The following is a 12,594-nucleotide window of genomic DNA, read 5'->3' as shown; positions in this document are numbered from 1 at the left end:
TGCCACCCACACTGGTTTAAATGTAACTCAGATATTGGGTTTCACTATGTAAAAGCGCTTTGAGTCACTAGAGAAAAGCGCTATATAAATATATTTCACTTATGGATGTATATAGTGTAATATTTTTAGGACATTTTTTATGTTTTTAGTGCTGTTAATAATATCCGATCCGTGTCACTTAAGGGCAAAAAAACAGATTTGGTGTGGAGTGTAAACGGGGCCCAATGTGGCCTCGACGTCACTTGCATGCGCACTTGGATAAAGTCAAAACAAAAGGAAGTTGGCCGGCAGGAAGTCGCTACTACTACAAAATAAAACAAAAGTCGCCTCACCTTTTAAAAATGATTGTTTTCCCCGTGAAAATAAATGAAAGTAATATAATATTATATTAGGACGATGTAGCTGGGTTGGTAGAGTAATGCCAGCATACTTGAGGGTTACAGGTTCCAGGTTCGATCCCCGCTTCCGCCATCCGAGTCACTGCCGTTGTGTCCTTGGGCAAGACACTTTACCCACCTGCTCCCAGTGCCACCCACACTGGTTTAAATGTAACTCAGATATTGGGTTTCACTATGTAAAAGCGCTTTGAGTCACTAGAGAAAAGCGCTATATAAATATAATTCACTTATGGATGTATTTAGTGTAATATTTTTAGGACATTTTTTATCTTTTTAGTGCTGTTAATAATATCCGATCCGTGTCACTTAAGGGCAAAACAAATCTGATTTGGTGTGGAGTGTAAACGGGGCCCAATGTGGCCTCGACGTCACTTGCATGCGCACTTGGATGAAGTCAAAACAAAAGGAAGTTGACCGGGAGGAAGTCGCTACTACTAACAGCGTGGATTTAAAATAGCTTTATTTTTCAACTCACTTACTTTACGTAAACAACTTACACATGTAAGCAAATACACCACAGCGTTAATCCCGGTCCTTCAACAATATCTATTTGTAACCAAAATATATATTCCTGTATTACATAATAGTCTACTATTTGCGCACTATTGACTAGTAATGGACCGATAATTGGTCCCCCGAAAAAAATATTCTGCTCCCCCGAAACCGGATGTTGTGATGAAGTATCTTTTTCCGCTGGCGACAACGGCAACAAAAAGTCACATTCAGGTCGCATTGCGTTTAGACTGAAGTCACATTTGAAAAGATCCGATTCCAATCCTGATGTGGCTTGAATCTGATGCCAAAAGATCAGATTTGAAGCACTTTGTAGGTGGAAAAAAAGACAACTGATCTGTGTCACTTGAGGGCAAAAAAAAATTGCGGTTGGAAGAGTGGCCATGCCAGCAATCTGAAGGTTCCTGGTTCGATCCCCACCTTCTCCCAACCTCGTCATGTCCGTTGTGTCCTTGAGCAAGACACTCAATGTTTATTTATATAGCCCCAAATCACAAATGTCTCAAAGGACTGCACAAATCATTACGACTACAACATCCTCGGAAGAACCCACAAAAGGGCAAGGAAAACTCACACCCGGTGGGCAGGGAGAATTCACATCCAGTGGGACGCCAGTGACAATACTGACTATGAGAAACCTTGGAGAGGACCTCAGATGTGGGCAACCCCCCCTGGCTCCTGGCTGGGTCGTGGTAAGGGCCTTGCATGGCAGCTCCCGCCATCAGTGAATGAATGGGTGAATGTAGAAATAGTGTCAAAGCGCTTTGAGTACCTTGACGGTAGAAAAGCGCTATACAAGTGTAACCCATTTACCATTTCGGGGGGGGTGTAAACGTGGCCAATATGGCCTCGACAGCACTTGGCTGTGTCAATTCCAGTCCTTCAACAATCGCTATTTCTTTGGAATCAATCAATCAATGTTTACTTATATAGCCCTAAATCACTAGTGTCTCAAAGGGCTACACAAACCACCACGACATCCTCGGTAGGCCCACATAAGGGCAAGGAAAACTCACACCCAGTGGGACGTCGGTGACAATGATGACTATGAGAACCTTGGAGAGGAGGAAAGCAATGGATGTCGAGCGGGTCTAACATGATACTGTGAAAGTTCAATCCATAATGGATCCAACACAGTCGCGAGAGACCAGTCCAAAGCGGATCCGACACAGCAGCGAGAGTCCCGTTCACAGCGGAGCCAGCAGGAAACCATCCCAAGCGGAGGCGGATCAGCAGCGCAGAGATGTCCCCAGCCGATACACAGGCAAGCAGTACATGGCCACCGGATCGGACCGGACCCCCTCCACAAGGGAGAGTGGGACATAGAAGAAAAAGAAAAGAAACAGCAGAATCTAAATTTATATTCCCATATTACATATAGTCTATTATTTGCTCACTATTGACAATTGATGGACCCAAAATTATTCCGTCGTAAATAGACTTTGTGACGTAACTCGCCCAAAGCTGATGAATAAGTCGCATTCGGGTCGCATTGCGTTCAGACTGAAGTCCCATTTGAAAAGATCCGATTCCAACCGGATTCGGACTACATCCCGATGTGGCCTGAATCTGTTGATTTAAAGCATTTTGGGGCGTTTAGACTGGCACAGACAATCTGTTTCACTGTAAGGGCAGAAAAAAACTGATTTGGTGTGCCTGTAACACTGCTATGAGGTGTTGGGATGAAGTGCGATAGACGGACTAACCTCTTGCGTCCGTGCCAGGAGGCGGTCAGGGGCTACCAGTGTGTCTGCCGGCCCGGTTTTGTGGGTCGGCACTGCGAGCTCCAGAGGAACCTCTGTTCCAGCGCCCCGTGCAGGAATGGCGGCCGGTGCCACAACCTGCTGGACGGGTTCATGTGTGAATGTCTGCCGGGGTTCTCCGGGAGAATCTGTGAGGTGAGAAGCGGAACACGTCTTTCCTAACGCAGGATTGATGACGGTGTTTGTCCCACCTAAGCAGCTGCAAAAGGACCCGTGCAGCCCCAACCCGTGTCACAACCAGGTCCAGTGTCACACCACGACGGGGGGGGACTTCTACTGCAGGTGTCCTGAGGACTACGAGGGGAAGACCTGCTCAGAACTGAAGGACCACTGCAAGACCAACCACTGTCAAGGTGGCTGAGCGCTGAACATTCTGCTTCCGGTTTGTCAGGTGACTCTTATTTTCTGACCACAACTCTTAGTAATCGACAGCTGCACCGTTGCCGTGGCCACCAACGACAGCCAAAACGGGGTGTGGCACATTTCGTCCAACGTTTGCGGACCTCGCGGACGCTGCATCAGCCTTCCTGCCGGGAACTTCAGCTGCTCCTGCCAGCCTGGATTCACTGGAACCTACTGCCACCAGAGTCAGTCCTTCTTATTCTCACACTCTTTTCTTTCCTCTGACATCGCTTTGGCACACACCTGACAGCTTGTGTGTGAGTGGGTTTTAATTTGTATGGTATGGTGGGGTATGGTATCATATGTGGCATGGTATGGTATGGAAAGGTATGGTAGGATATTGTGTGGTATGGTATGGTATAGTATGGTATGATATGGTATGGTAGGGTATGGTACGGTGTGGCAAGGTATGGTATGGTATGGTAGGGTATGGTATGTGGCAAGGTATGGTAGGGTATGTGGTATGGTAGGGTATGGTACGGTATGTGTTATGGTGTTATATGGTAGGGTATGGTATGTGGCAAGGTATGGTAGGGTATGTGGTATGGTAGGGTATGGTACGGTATGTGTTATGGTGTTATATGGTAGGGTATAGTATGTGGCATGATATGGTAGGGGAGGGTATGGAATGGTATGTGGAATGGTATAGTATGGTATGTGTTATGGTATGGGAGGTTAGGGTATGGTATGGTATCTGGCATGGTATGATATGGTAGGTTATGGTATGGTATGTAGCAAGGTATGGTATGGTAAGGTAGGGTATGTATGGTATGTGGTATGGTATAGTATGGTAGCATATGGTATGGTATGTGTTATTGTATTATATGTTAGGTTATGGTATGTGGCATGGCATGATATGGTATGGTACGGTATGGTATGGTATATGGCAAGGTATGGTATGGTAGGGTATGGTATGTGGTTTGGTAGGGTATGGTACGGTATGTGTTATGGTGTTATATGGTAGGGTATGGTATGTGGCAAGGTATGATATGGTATGGTAGGGGAGGGTATGGAATGGTATGTGGAATGGTATAGTATGGTATGTGTTATGGTTTGGTATGGTATGTGGCATGGTATGGGAGGGTAGGGTATGGTATGTGGCATGGTATGATATGGTAGGTTATGGTATGGTATGGTAAGATAGGGTATGTATGGTATGTGGTATGGTATACTATGGTAGCATATGGTATGGTATGTGTTATTGTATTATATGTTGGGTTCTGGTATGTGGCATGGTATGGTACGGTATGGTATGGTATATGGCAAGGTATGGTATGGTAGGGTATGGTATGTGGCAAGGTATGGTATGGTAGGGTATGTGGTTTGGTAGGGTATGCTACGGTATGTGTTATGGTGTTATATGGTAGGGTATGATATGTGGCAAGGTATGATATGGTATGGTAAGGGAGGGTATGGAATGGTATGTGGAATGGTATAGTATGGTATGTGTTATGGTTTGGTATGGTATGTGGCATGGTATGAGAGGGTAGGGTATGGTATGATATGGTAGGTTATGGTATGTATGTAGCAAGGTATGGTGTGGTAAGGTAGGGTATGTATGGTGTGTGGTATGGTATAGTATGGTAGCATATGGTATGGTATGTGTTATTGTATTATATGTTAGGTTATGGTATGTGGCATGGTATGATATGGTAGGGGAAGGTATGGTATGGTAGAGTACGTACGGTTGGGTATAGTATGGTATGGGGCAAGGTATTACATGGTATGTAGGGGAGGGTTTGGAATGGTATGTGGCATGGTATAGTATGGTATGTGTTATGATATGGTATGGTATGTAGCATGATATGGTATGGGACGGTATGGTATGTGTATGATACGGTAGGGTATTTTATGTTATGTGGCAAGGTAATGTATAGTATGAAATATGATATGATTTGATAGGATATGGTAGAGTAGGGTACGGCATGTTAGGGTAGGATAAGGTATGCACAAGTACAACAAAATGTTATTATCACCACAAACCCGTTCAAGAATAGACAAACATTGTGCAGGAAGACCGAATAGGATCGGGGATGGGTCGCCACTTAACGAGGCCCTGTAAAGGGTGGGGGGAAAAAGTAGACGCTGGGGAAGGATGAGTAAAAAAAAAAGTAGATCTCAGACTGGGCTCCTTTGCGGGCAAGGCGCGCGGACTGGGGAGCCGAGAAAAAAACTTGATAGCCGATATTCATACGTAAATATTTTACAGGGAAACCACAAGACTTGCAACAGGAGGGGAGGGGAAGCCACAAGGGGGTTCAATACCATAATTGAATACATTCTCATAGATTGAAAAAAATGCAAAAGAGTAATTAATTAGGGACGACACTACCTACATGCACACACCAGTACACTGTGTATACATACTCAAGTATTCCATTTTACACACAGCAAAATACTTTTGGTTACTTTTTCTGTTGTCGTCTCTTCCAGATATCAATGACTGTGAGTCGTCTCCATGTCAAAATGGAGGAACTTGCATCGACGGGGTCAACTCGTTCCGGTGCTTCTGCCCGGCCGGCTGGGAAGGAAACCTCTGCCATGTTGGTTAGTGTGTGTGTGTGTGTGTGTGTGTGTGTGTGTGTGTGTGTGTGTGTGTGTGTGTGTGTGTGTGTGTAGTAGGGTTGTGCGGTAGACCGGTACTAATAAACTACCGTAGTACTAAGTAATTAAAAACGGTACTATACTGCTACAGAAAAATTTCTGTATTTTTGTTTTTTTACGGACATGATGGCACGTCGTGACATTGCTGGTGAAACCAGCAGGCGGCGCATGTCGGGCAACGCACACGCACGGTGTACTTACAAGCAGACTTACTGTGGAAACATTAGATGGAGATTGGACGTATTTTGGCTTAAAAACTAACGATAAAAGTGAAGCGTCCCTCTGGAAGGAGCGTTTTAAACATGGCTAGCTTCTATAGAGGGTGCTCGCGTGCCAACACTGGGACCCGGCCTTATGGTTAAGGAACATCGCTAATTTTGTTGCTGTTTTTATCAGCCAACAACGTGGAAAGCCAATCCGTGAAAATATTGCATACATTAAACGGTTTTTAAATTTTTTAACTGTTTTTAACTTTTTAAACTGCTTTTTATCTAACAAATTGTTCCAAGTATAATTTGTATTTGCTTTTTCAATGTGTATTTTACTTCTGTTTAAAATGTTATTTTTTAAGTCTGTCCTTTGCTTTTACAAAACCTGTTTCCATTTGAGTTGGGAAATTCAACCCATATTCAATTGAATGCACTACAAAGACAAGATATTTGATGTTCAAACTTATAAACTTATTATTTTTTCGCAAATAATAATTAACTTAGAATTTCATGGCTGCAACACGTGCCAAAGTAGTTGGGAAAGGGCATGTTCACCACTGTGTTACATCACCTTTTCTTTTAACAACACTCAATAAACGTTTGGGAACTGAGGAAACTAATTGTTGAAGCTTTGAAAGTGGAATTATTTCCCATTCTTGTTTTATGTAGAGCTTCAGTCGTTCAACAGTCCGGGGTCTCCGCTGTCGTATTTTACGCTTCATAATGTGCCGCACATTTTCGATGGGAGACAGGTCTGGACTGCAGGCGAGCCAGGAAAGTACCCGCGCTCTTTTTTTACGAAGCCACGCTGTTGTAACACGTGCTGAATGTGGCTTGGCATTGTCTTGCTGAAATAAGCAGGGGCGTCCATGAAAAAGACGGTGCTTAGCTGGCAGTATATGTTGTTCCAAAACATGTGTGTACCTTTCAGCATTAATGGTGCCTTCACAGATGTGTAAGTTACCCTTGGGCACTAATGCACCCCCATACCATTCCAGATGCTGGCTTTTGAAATTTGCGTCGATAACAGTCTGGATGGTTCGCTTCCCACTGCCGAATATTTCCAAAAACAATTTGAAATGCGGACTCGTCAGACCAGAGAACACTTTTCCACTTTGCATCAGTCCATCTTGGATGATCTCGGGCCCAGACAAGCCGGCGGAGTTTCTGGATGTTGTTGATAAATGGCTTTTGCTATGGATAGTAGAACTTTAACTTGCATTTACAGATGAAGCGACCAACTGTATTTAGTGACAGTGGTTTTCTGAAGTGTTCCTGAGCCCATGTGGTGATATCCTTTAGAAATTGATGTCGGTTTTTGATACAGTGCCGTCTGAGGGATTTTGGTCACGGTCATTCAATGTTGGTTTCCGGCCATGAGCGCTTACGTGGAGTGATTTCTCCAGATTCTCTGAACCTTTTGAAGATATTATGGACCGTAGATGTTGAAATCCCAAAATTTCTTGCAATTCCACTTTGAGAAACGTTGTTCTTAAACTGTTTGACTATTTGCTCACACAGTTGTGGACAAAGGGGTGTACCTCGCCCCATCCTTTCTTGTGAAAGACTGAGCATTTTTTGGGGAAGCTGTTTTTATACCCAATCATGGCACCCACCTGTTCCCAATTAGCCCGCACACCTGTGGGACGTTCCAAATAAGTGTTTGATGAGCACTGCTCAACTTTATCAGTATTTATTGCCACCTTTCCCAACTTCTTTGTCACGTGTCGCTGGCATCAAATTCTAAAGGTAATGATTATTTGCAACAAAGAAAAATGTTTATCAGTTCGAACATCAAATATGTTGTCTTTGTGGCATATTTGAAAAGGATTTGCAAATCATTGTTTTCCGTTGATATTTACATCTAACACAATTTCCCAACTGTGTTTTCTTTGTGGTGTTCAGCCCTTTGTTCTTCAACTGTGGTTGTTTTTAATGGGCTTTCTAAATAAAGATGGTACGGTATGAAAGTGGTCCCTGGTGTAAAAAAAGGGTTGGGGGACCCCTGATGTAGACCACAAGGAAGAAGAACAAAAAACCGAACACGACCCTTTCTAAAGTAAAGCTGAAATGTGTTCAGACGTCAACGAGTGCAGCAAGAAGCCGTGCGAGAACGGGGGCGTGTGTGTGGACCTCCTGGATGACTTCTACTGCGACTGTGTGGACAACTGGAAAGGGAAAAGGTGCAACTCACGTGAGTTTGGTCGTGCGTCTTCGCCAGCCAGCCAGCAGTCGACACAAACACATCCTCATCCTTGTTTGTTGCCGCCCCCTGCAGGTGAGAGTCAGTGCGACGCCAGCACCTGCCGCAACGGAGGAACATGTTACGACCACGGGGACGCCTTCCTGTGCCGCTGCCCCCCCGGTTGGCATGGCAACACCTGCAACACGGGTGAGACGCCGATCCTCACTTTCACACCTGATTACTTATCACCTTTGAACAAACATGTTTTATCACCTTTTAACAGTTTTCATCTTTGACAAAAAAAAACATGTTTTATCACCTTTTGACATTTTTCATCTTTTAAGATTCTTAGTCTTTTAACAAACATGTTTTTTCACCTTTGAATAGTCTTCATCTTCTAACAAACATGTTTTATCTCCCTTTAACATTTTTATCTTTTAACAAACATGTTTTATCACCTTTGAATAGTCGTCATCTTCTAACAAACATGTTTTATCTCCTTTTAACATTCTTCATCTTTTAACAAACATGTTTATCACATTTTAACATTCTTTATCATTTAAGTGTCTTAATTTTTTAACATACGTTTTATCCCTTTTTAACATTCATCATCTTTTAATATGTTTCATCACCTTTAAACATTTTGCATTTTTAACAAACATGTTTTATCACATTTTAACGATCTTCATCTTTTAACAAACATGTTTTATCACCTTTTGACATTCTTCATCTTTTAAGATACTTCATCTTTTAACAAACGTGTTTATCACTTTCTAACATTCTTCATTTTTTAACAAACATGTTTTGTCACATTTTAATGATCTTCATCTTTTAATCAACATGTTTTATCACCTTTTGACATTCTTTATCTTTTAAGATTCTTAATCTTTTAACAAACATGTTTATCACTTTCTAACATTCATCATCTTTTAATGTGTTTCATCACCTTTTAACATTGTCAATTTTTAACAAACATGTTTTATCACCTTTGAACATTCTTCATCTTTTAACAAACATGTTTTATCTCCTTTTAACATTCTTCATCTTTTAAAAAACATGTTTATCACATGTTAACGTTCTTTATCTTTTAAGCGTCTTAATCTTTTAACATACGTTTTATCCCTTTTTAACATTCATCATCTTTTAATATGTTTCATCACCTTTAAACATTTTGCATTTTTAACAAACATGTTTTATCACATTTTAACGATCTTCATCTTTTAACAAACATGTTTTATCACCTTTTGACATTCTTCATCTTTTAAGATACTTAATCTTTTAACAAACGTGTTTATCACTTTCTAACATTCTTCATCTTTTAACAAACATGTTTTGTCACATTTTAACGATCTTCATCTTTTAATCAACATGTTTTATCACCTTTTGACATTCTTTATCTTTTAAGATTCTTAATCTTTTAACAAACATGTTTATCACTTTCTAACATTCTTCATCTTTTAACAAACATGTTTATCACATTTTAACATTCTTTATCTTTTAAGAGTCTTAATCTTTTAACATACGTTTTAACCCCTTTTAACATTCATCATCTTTTAATGTGTTTCATCACCTTTTAACATTGTGCATTTTTAACAAACATGTTTTATCACCTTTGAACATTCTTCATCTTTTAACAAACATGTTTTATCACATTTTAACAATGTTCATCTTTTAACAAACATGTTTTATCACCTTTGAATAGTCTTCATCTTTTAACAAACATGTTTTATCTCCTTTTAACATTCTTCATCTTTTAAAAAACATGTTTATCACATGTTAACGTTCTTTATCTTTTAAGTGTCTCAATCTTTTAACATACGTTTTATCCCTTTTTAACATTCATCATCTTTTAATATGTTTCATCACCTTTAAACATTTTGCATTTTTAACAAACATGTTTTATCACCTTTTAACATTCGTCATCTTTTAACAAACATGTTTTATCACATTTTAACGATCTTCATCTTTTAACAAACATGTTTTATCACCATTTGACATTCTTCATCTTTTAAGATACTTAATTTTTTAACAAACGTGTTTATCACTTTCTAACATTCTTCATCTTTTAACAAACATGTTTTGTCACATTTTAACGATCTTCATCTTTTAATCAACATGTTTTATCACCTTTTGACATTCTTTATCTATTAAGATTCTTAATCTTTTAACAAACATGTTTATCACTTTCTAACATTCTTCATCTTTTAACAAACATGTTTTGTCACATTTTAACGATCTTCATCTTTTAATCAACATGTTTTATCACCTTTTGACATTCTTTATCTTTTAAGATTCTTAATCTTTTAACAAACGTGTTTATCACTTTCTAAAATTCTTCATCTTTTAACAAACATGTTTATCACATTTTAACATTCTTTATCTTTTAAGAGTCTTAATCTTTTAACATACGTTTTATCCCCTTTTAACATTCATCATCTTTTAATGTGTTTCATCACCTTTTAACATTGTCCATTTTTAACAAACATGTTTTATCACCTTTGAACATTCTTCATCTTTTAACAAACACGTTTTATCACATTTTAGCAATGTTCATCTTTTAACAAACATGTTTTATCACATTTTATCAATGTTCATCTTTTAACAAACATGTTTTATCACCTTTGAATAGTCTTCATCTTTTAACAAACATGTTTTATCTCCTTTTAACATTCTTCATCTTTTAACAAACATGTTTATCACATGTTAACGTTCTTCATCTTTTAAGTGTCTTAATCTTTTAACATACGTTTTATCCCTTATTAACATTCATCATCTTTTAATATGTTTCATTACCTTTAAACATTTTGCATTTTTAACAAACATGTTTTATCACCTTTTAACATTCGTCATCTTTTAACAAACATGTTTTATCACATTTTAACGATCTTCATCTTTTAACAAACATGTTTTATCACCTTTTGACATTCTTCATCTTTTAAGATACTTAATCTTTTAACAAACGTGTTCATCACTTTCTAACATTCTTCATCTTTTAACAAACATGTTTCTCACATTTTAACATTCTTTATCTTTTAAGAGTCTTAATCTTTTAACATACGTTTTATCCCCTTTTAACATTCATCATCTTTTAATGTGTTTCATCACCTTTTAACCTTGTCCATTTTTAACAAACATGTTTTATCACCTTTGAACATTCTTCATCTTTTAACAAACATGTTTTATCACATTTTAACAATGTTCATCTTTTAACAAACATGTTTTATCACCTTTGAATAATCTTCATCTTTTAACAAACATGTTTTATCTCCTTTTAACATTCTTCATCTTTTAAAAAACATGTTTATCACATGTTAACGTTCTTTATCTTTTAAGCCTCTTAATCTTTTAACATACGTTTTATCCCTTTTTAACATTCATCATCTTTTAATATGTTTCATCACCTTTAAACATTTTGCATTTTTAACAAACATGTTTTATCACCTTTTAACATTCGTCATCTTTTAACAAACATGTTTTATCACATTTTAACGATCTTCATCTTTTAACAAACATGTTTTATCACCTTTTGACATTCTTCATCTTTTAAGATACTTAATCTTTTAACAAACGTGTTTATCACTTTCTAACATTCTTCATCTTTTAACAAACATGTTTTGTCACATTTTAACGATCTTCATCTTTTAATCAACATGTTTTATCACCTTTTGACATTCTTTATCTTTTAAGATTCTTAATCTTTTAACAAACGTGTTTATCACTTTCTAACATTCTTCATCTTTTAACAAACATGTTTATCACATTTTAACATTCTTTATCTTTTAAGAGTCTTAATCTTTTAACATACGTTTTATCCCTTTTTAATATTAATCATCTTTTAATGTGTTTCATCACCTTTTAACATTGTGCATTTTTAACAAACATGTTTTATCACCTTTGAACATTCTTCATCTTTTAACAAACATGTTTTATCACATTTAAACAATGTACATCTTTTAACAAACATGTTTTATCACCTTTTAACATTCGTCATCTTTTAACAAACATGTTTTATCACATTTTAACGATCTTCATCTTTTAACAAACATGTTTTGTCACATTTTAACGATCTTCATCTTTTAATCAACATGTTTTATCACCTTTTGACATTCTTTTATCTTTTAAGATTCTTAATCTTTTAACAAACGTGTTTATCACTTTCTAACATTCTTCATCTTTTAACAAACATGTTTTATCACATTTGAATAGTCTTCATCATTTAACAAACATGTTTTATCTCCTTTTAACATTCTTCATCTTTTAACAAACATGTTTTATCACATTTTAACGATCTTCATCTTTTAACAAACATGTTTTATCACCTTTTGACATTCTTCATCTTTTAAGATTCTTAATCTTTTAACAAACATGTTTATCTCCTTTAAACATTCTTCATCTTTTAACAAACATGTTTAGCACATTTTAACATTCTTCATCTTTTAAGTGTCTCAATCTTTTAACATACATGTTTCATCCCTTTTTAACATTCATCATATTTTAATGTTTCATCACCTTTTAACATT

The 12,594-nt window shown here is 37.8% G+C and overlaps 1 protein-coding gene across 4 annotated transcripts in view; it reads left to right on the top strand.

The window, feature by feature from the left end:
- Window positions 1-12,594, top strand: part of LOC133542262 (protein jagged-2-like) — a 181,938-nt gene that overhangs the window by 130,149 nt on the left and 39,195 nt on the right. For 2 of the 4 annotated variants that reach the window (XM_061886211.1, XM_061886213.1), the window contains 6 exons: window positions 2,636-2,809; window positions 2,871-3,027; window positions 3,097-3,261; window positions 5,510-5,623; window positions 7,970-8,083; window positions 8,168-8,281. In XM_061886211.1, coding sequence (XP_061742195.1) covers window positions 2,636-2,809; window positions 2,871-3,027; window positions 3,097-3,261; window positions 5,510-5,623; window positions 7,970-8,083; window positions 8,168-8,281 — 838 coding nt within the window. The remainder of the gene's footprint in view (window positions 1-2,635; window positions 2,810-2,870; window positions 3,028-3,096; window positions 3,262-5,509; window positions 5,624-7,969; window positions 8,084-8,167; window positions 8,282-12,594) is intronic. The other 2 variants (XM_061886214.1, XM_061886212.1) reach the window with 1 other exon arrangement.

This window comes from Nerophis ophidion, linkage group LG24 (genome assembly GCF_033978795.1).
Source record: "Nerophis ophidion isolate RoL-2023_Sa linkage group LG24, RoL_Noph_v1.0, whole genome shotgun sequence".
Taxonomy (NCBI): Eukaryota; Metazoa; Chordata; class Actinopteri; order Syngnathiformes; family Syngnathidae; genus Nerophis; species Nerophis ophidion.
The sequence above is the reverse complement of the archived record's forward strand: the minus strand, read 5'-3'. Positions and strand labels throughout refer to the sequence as shown.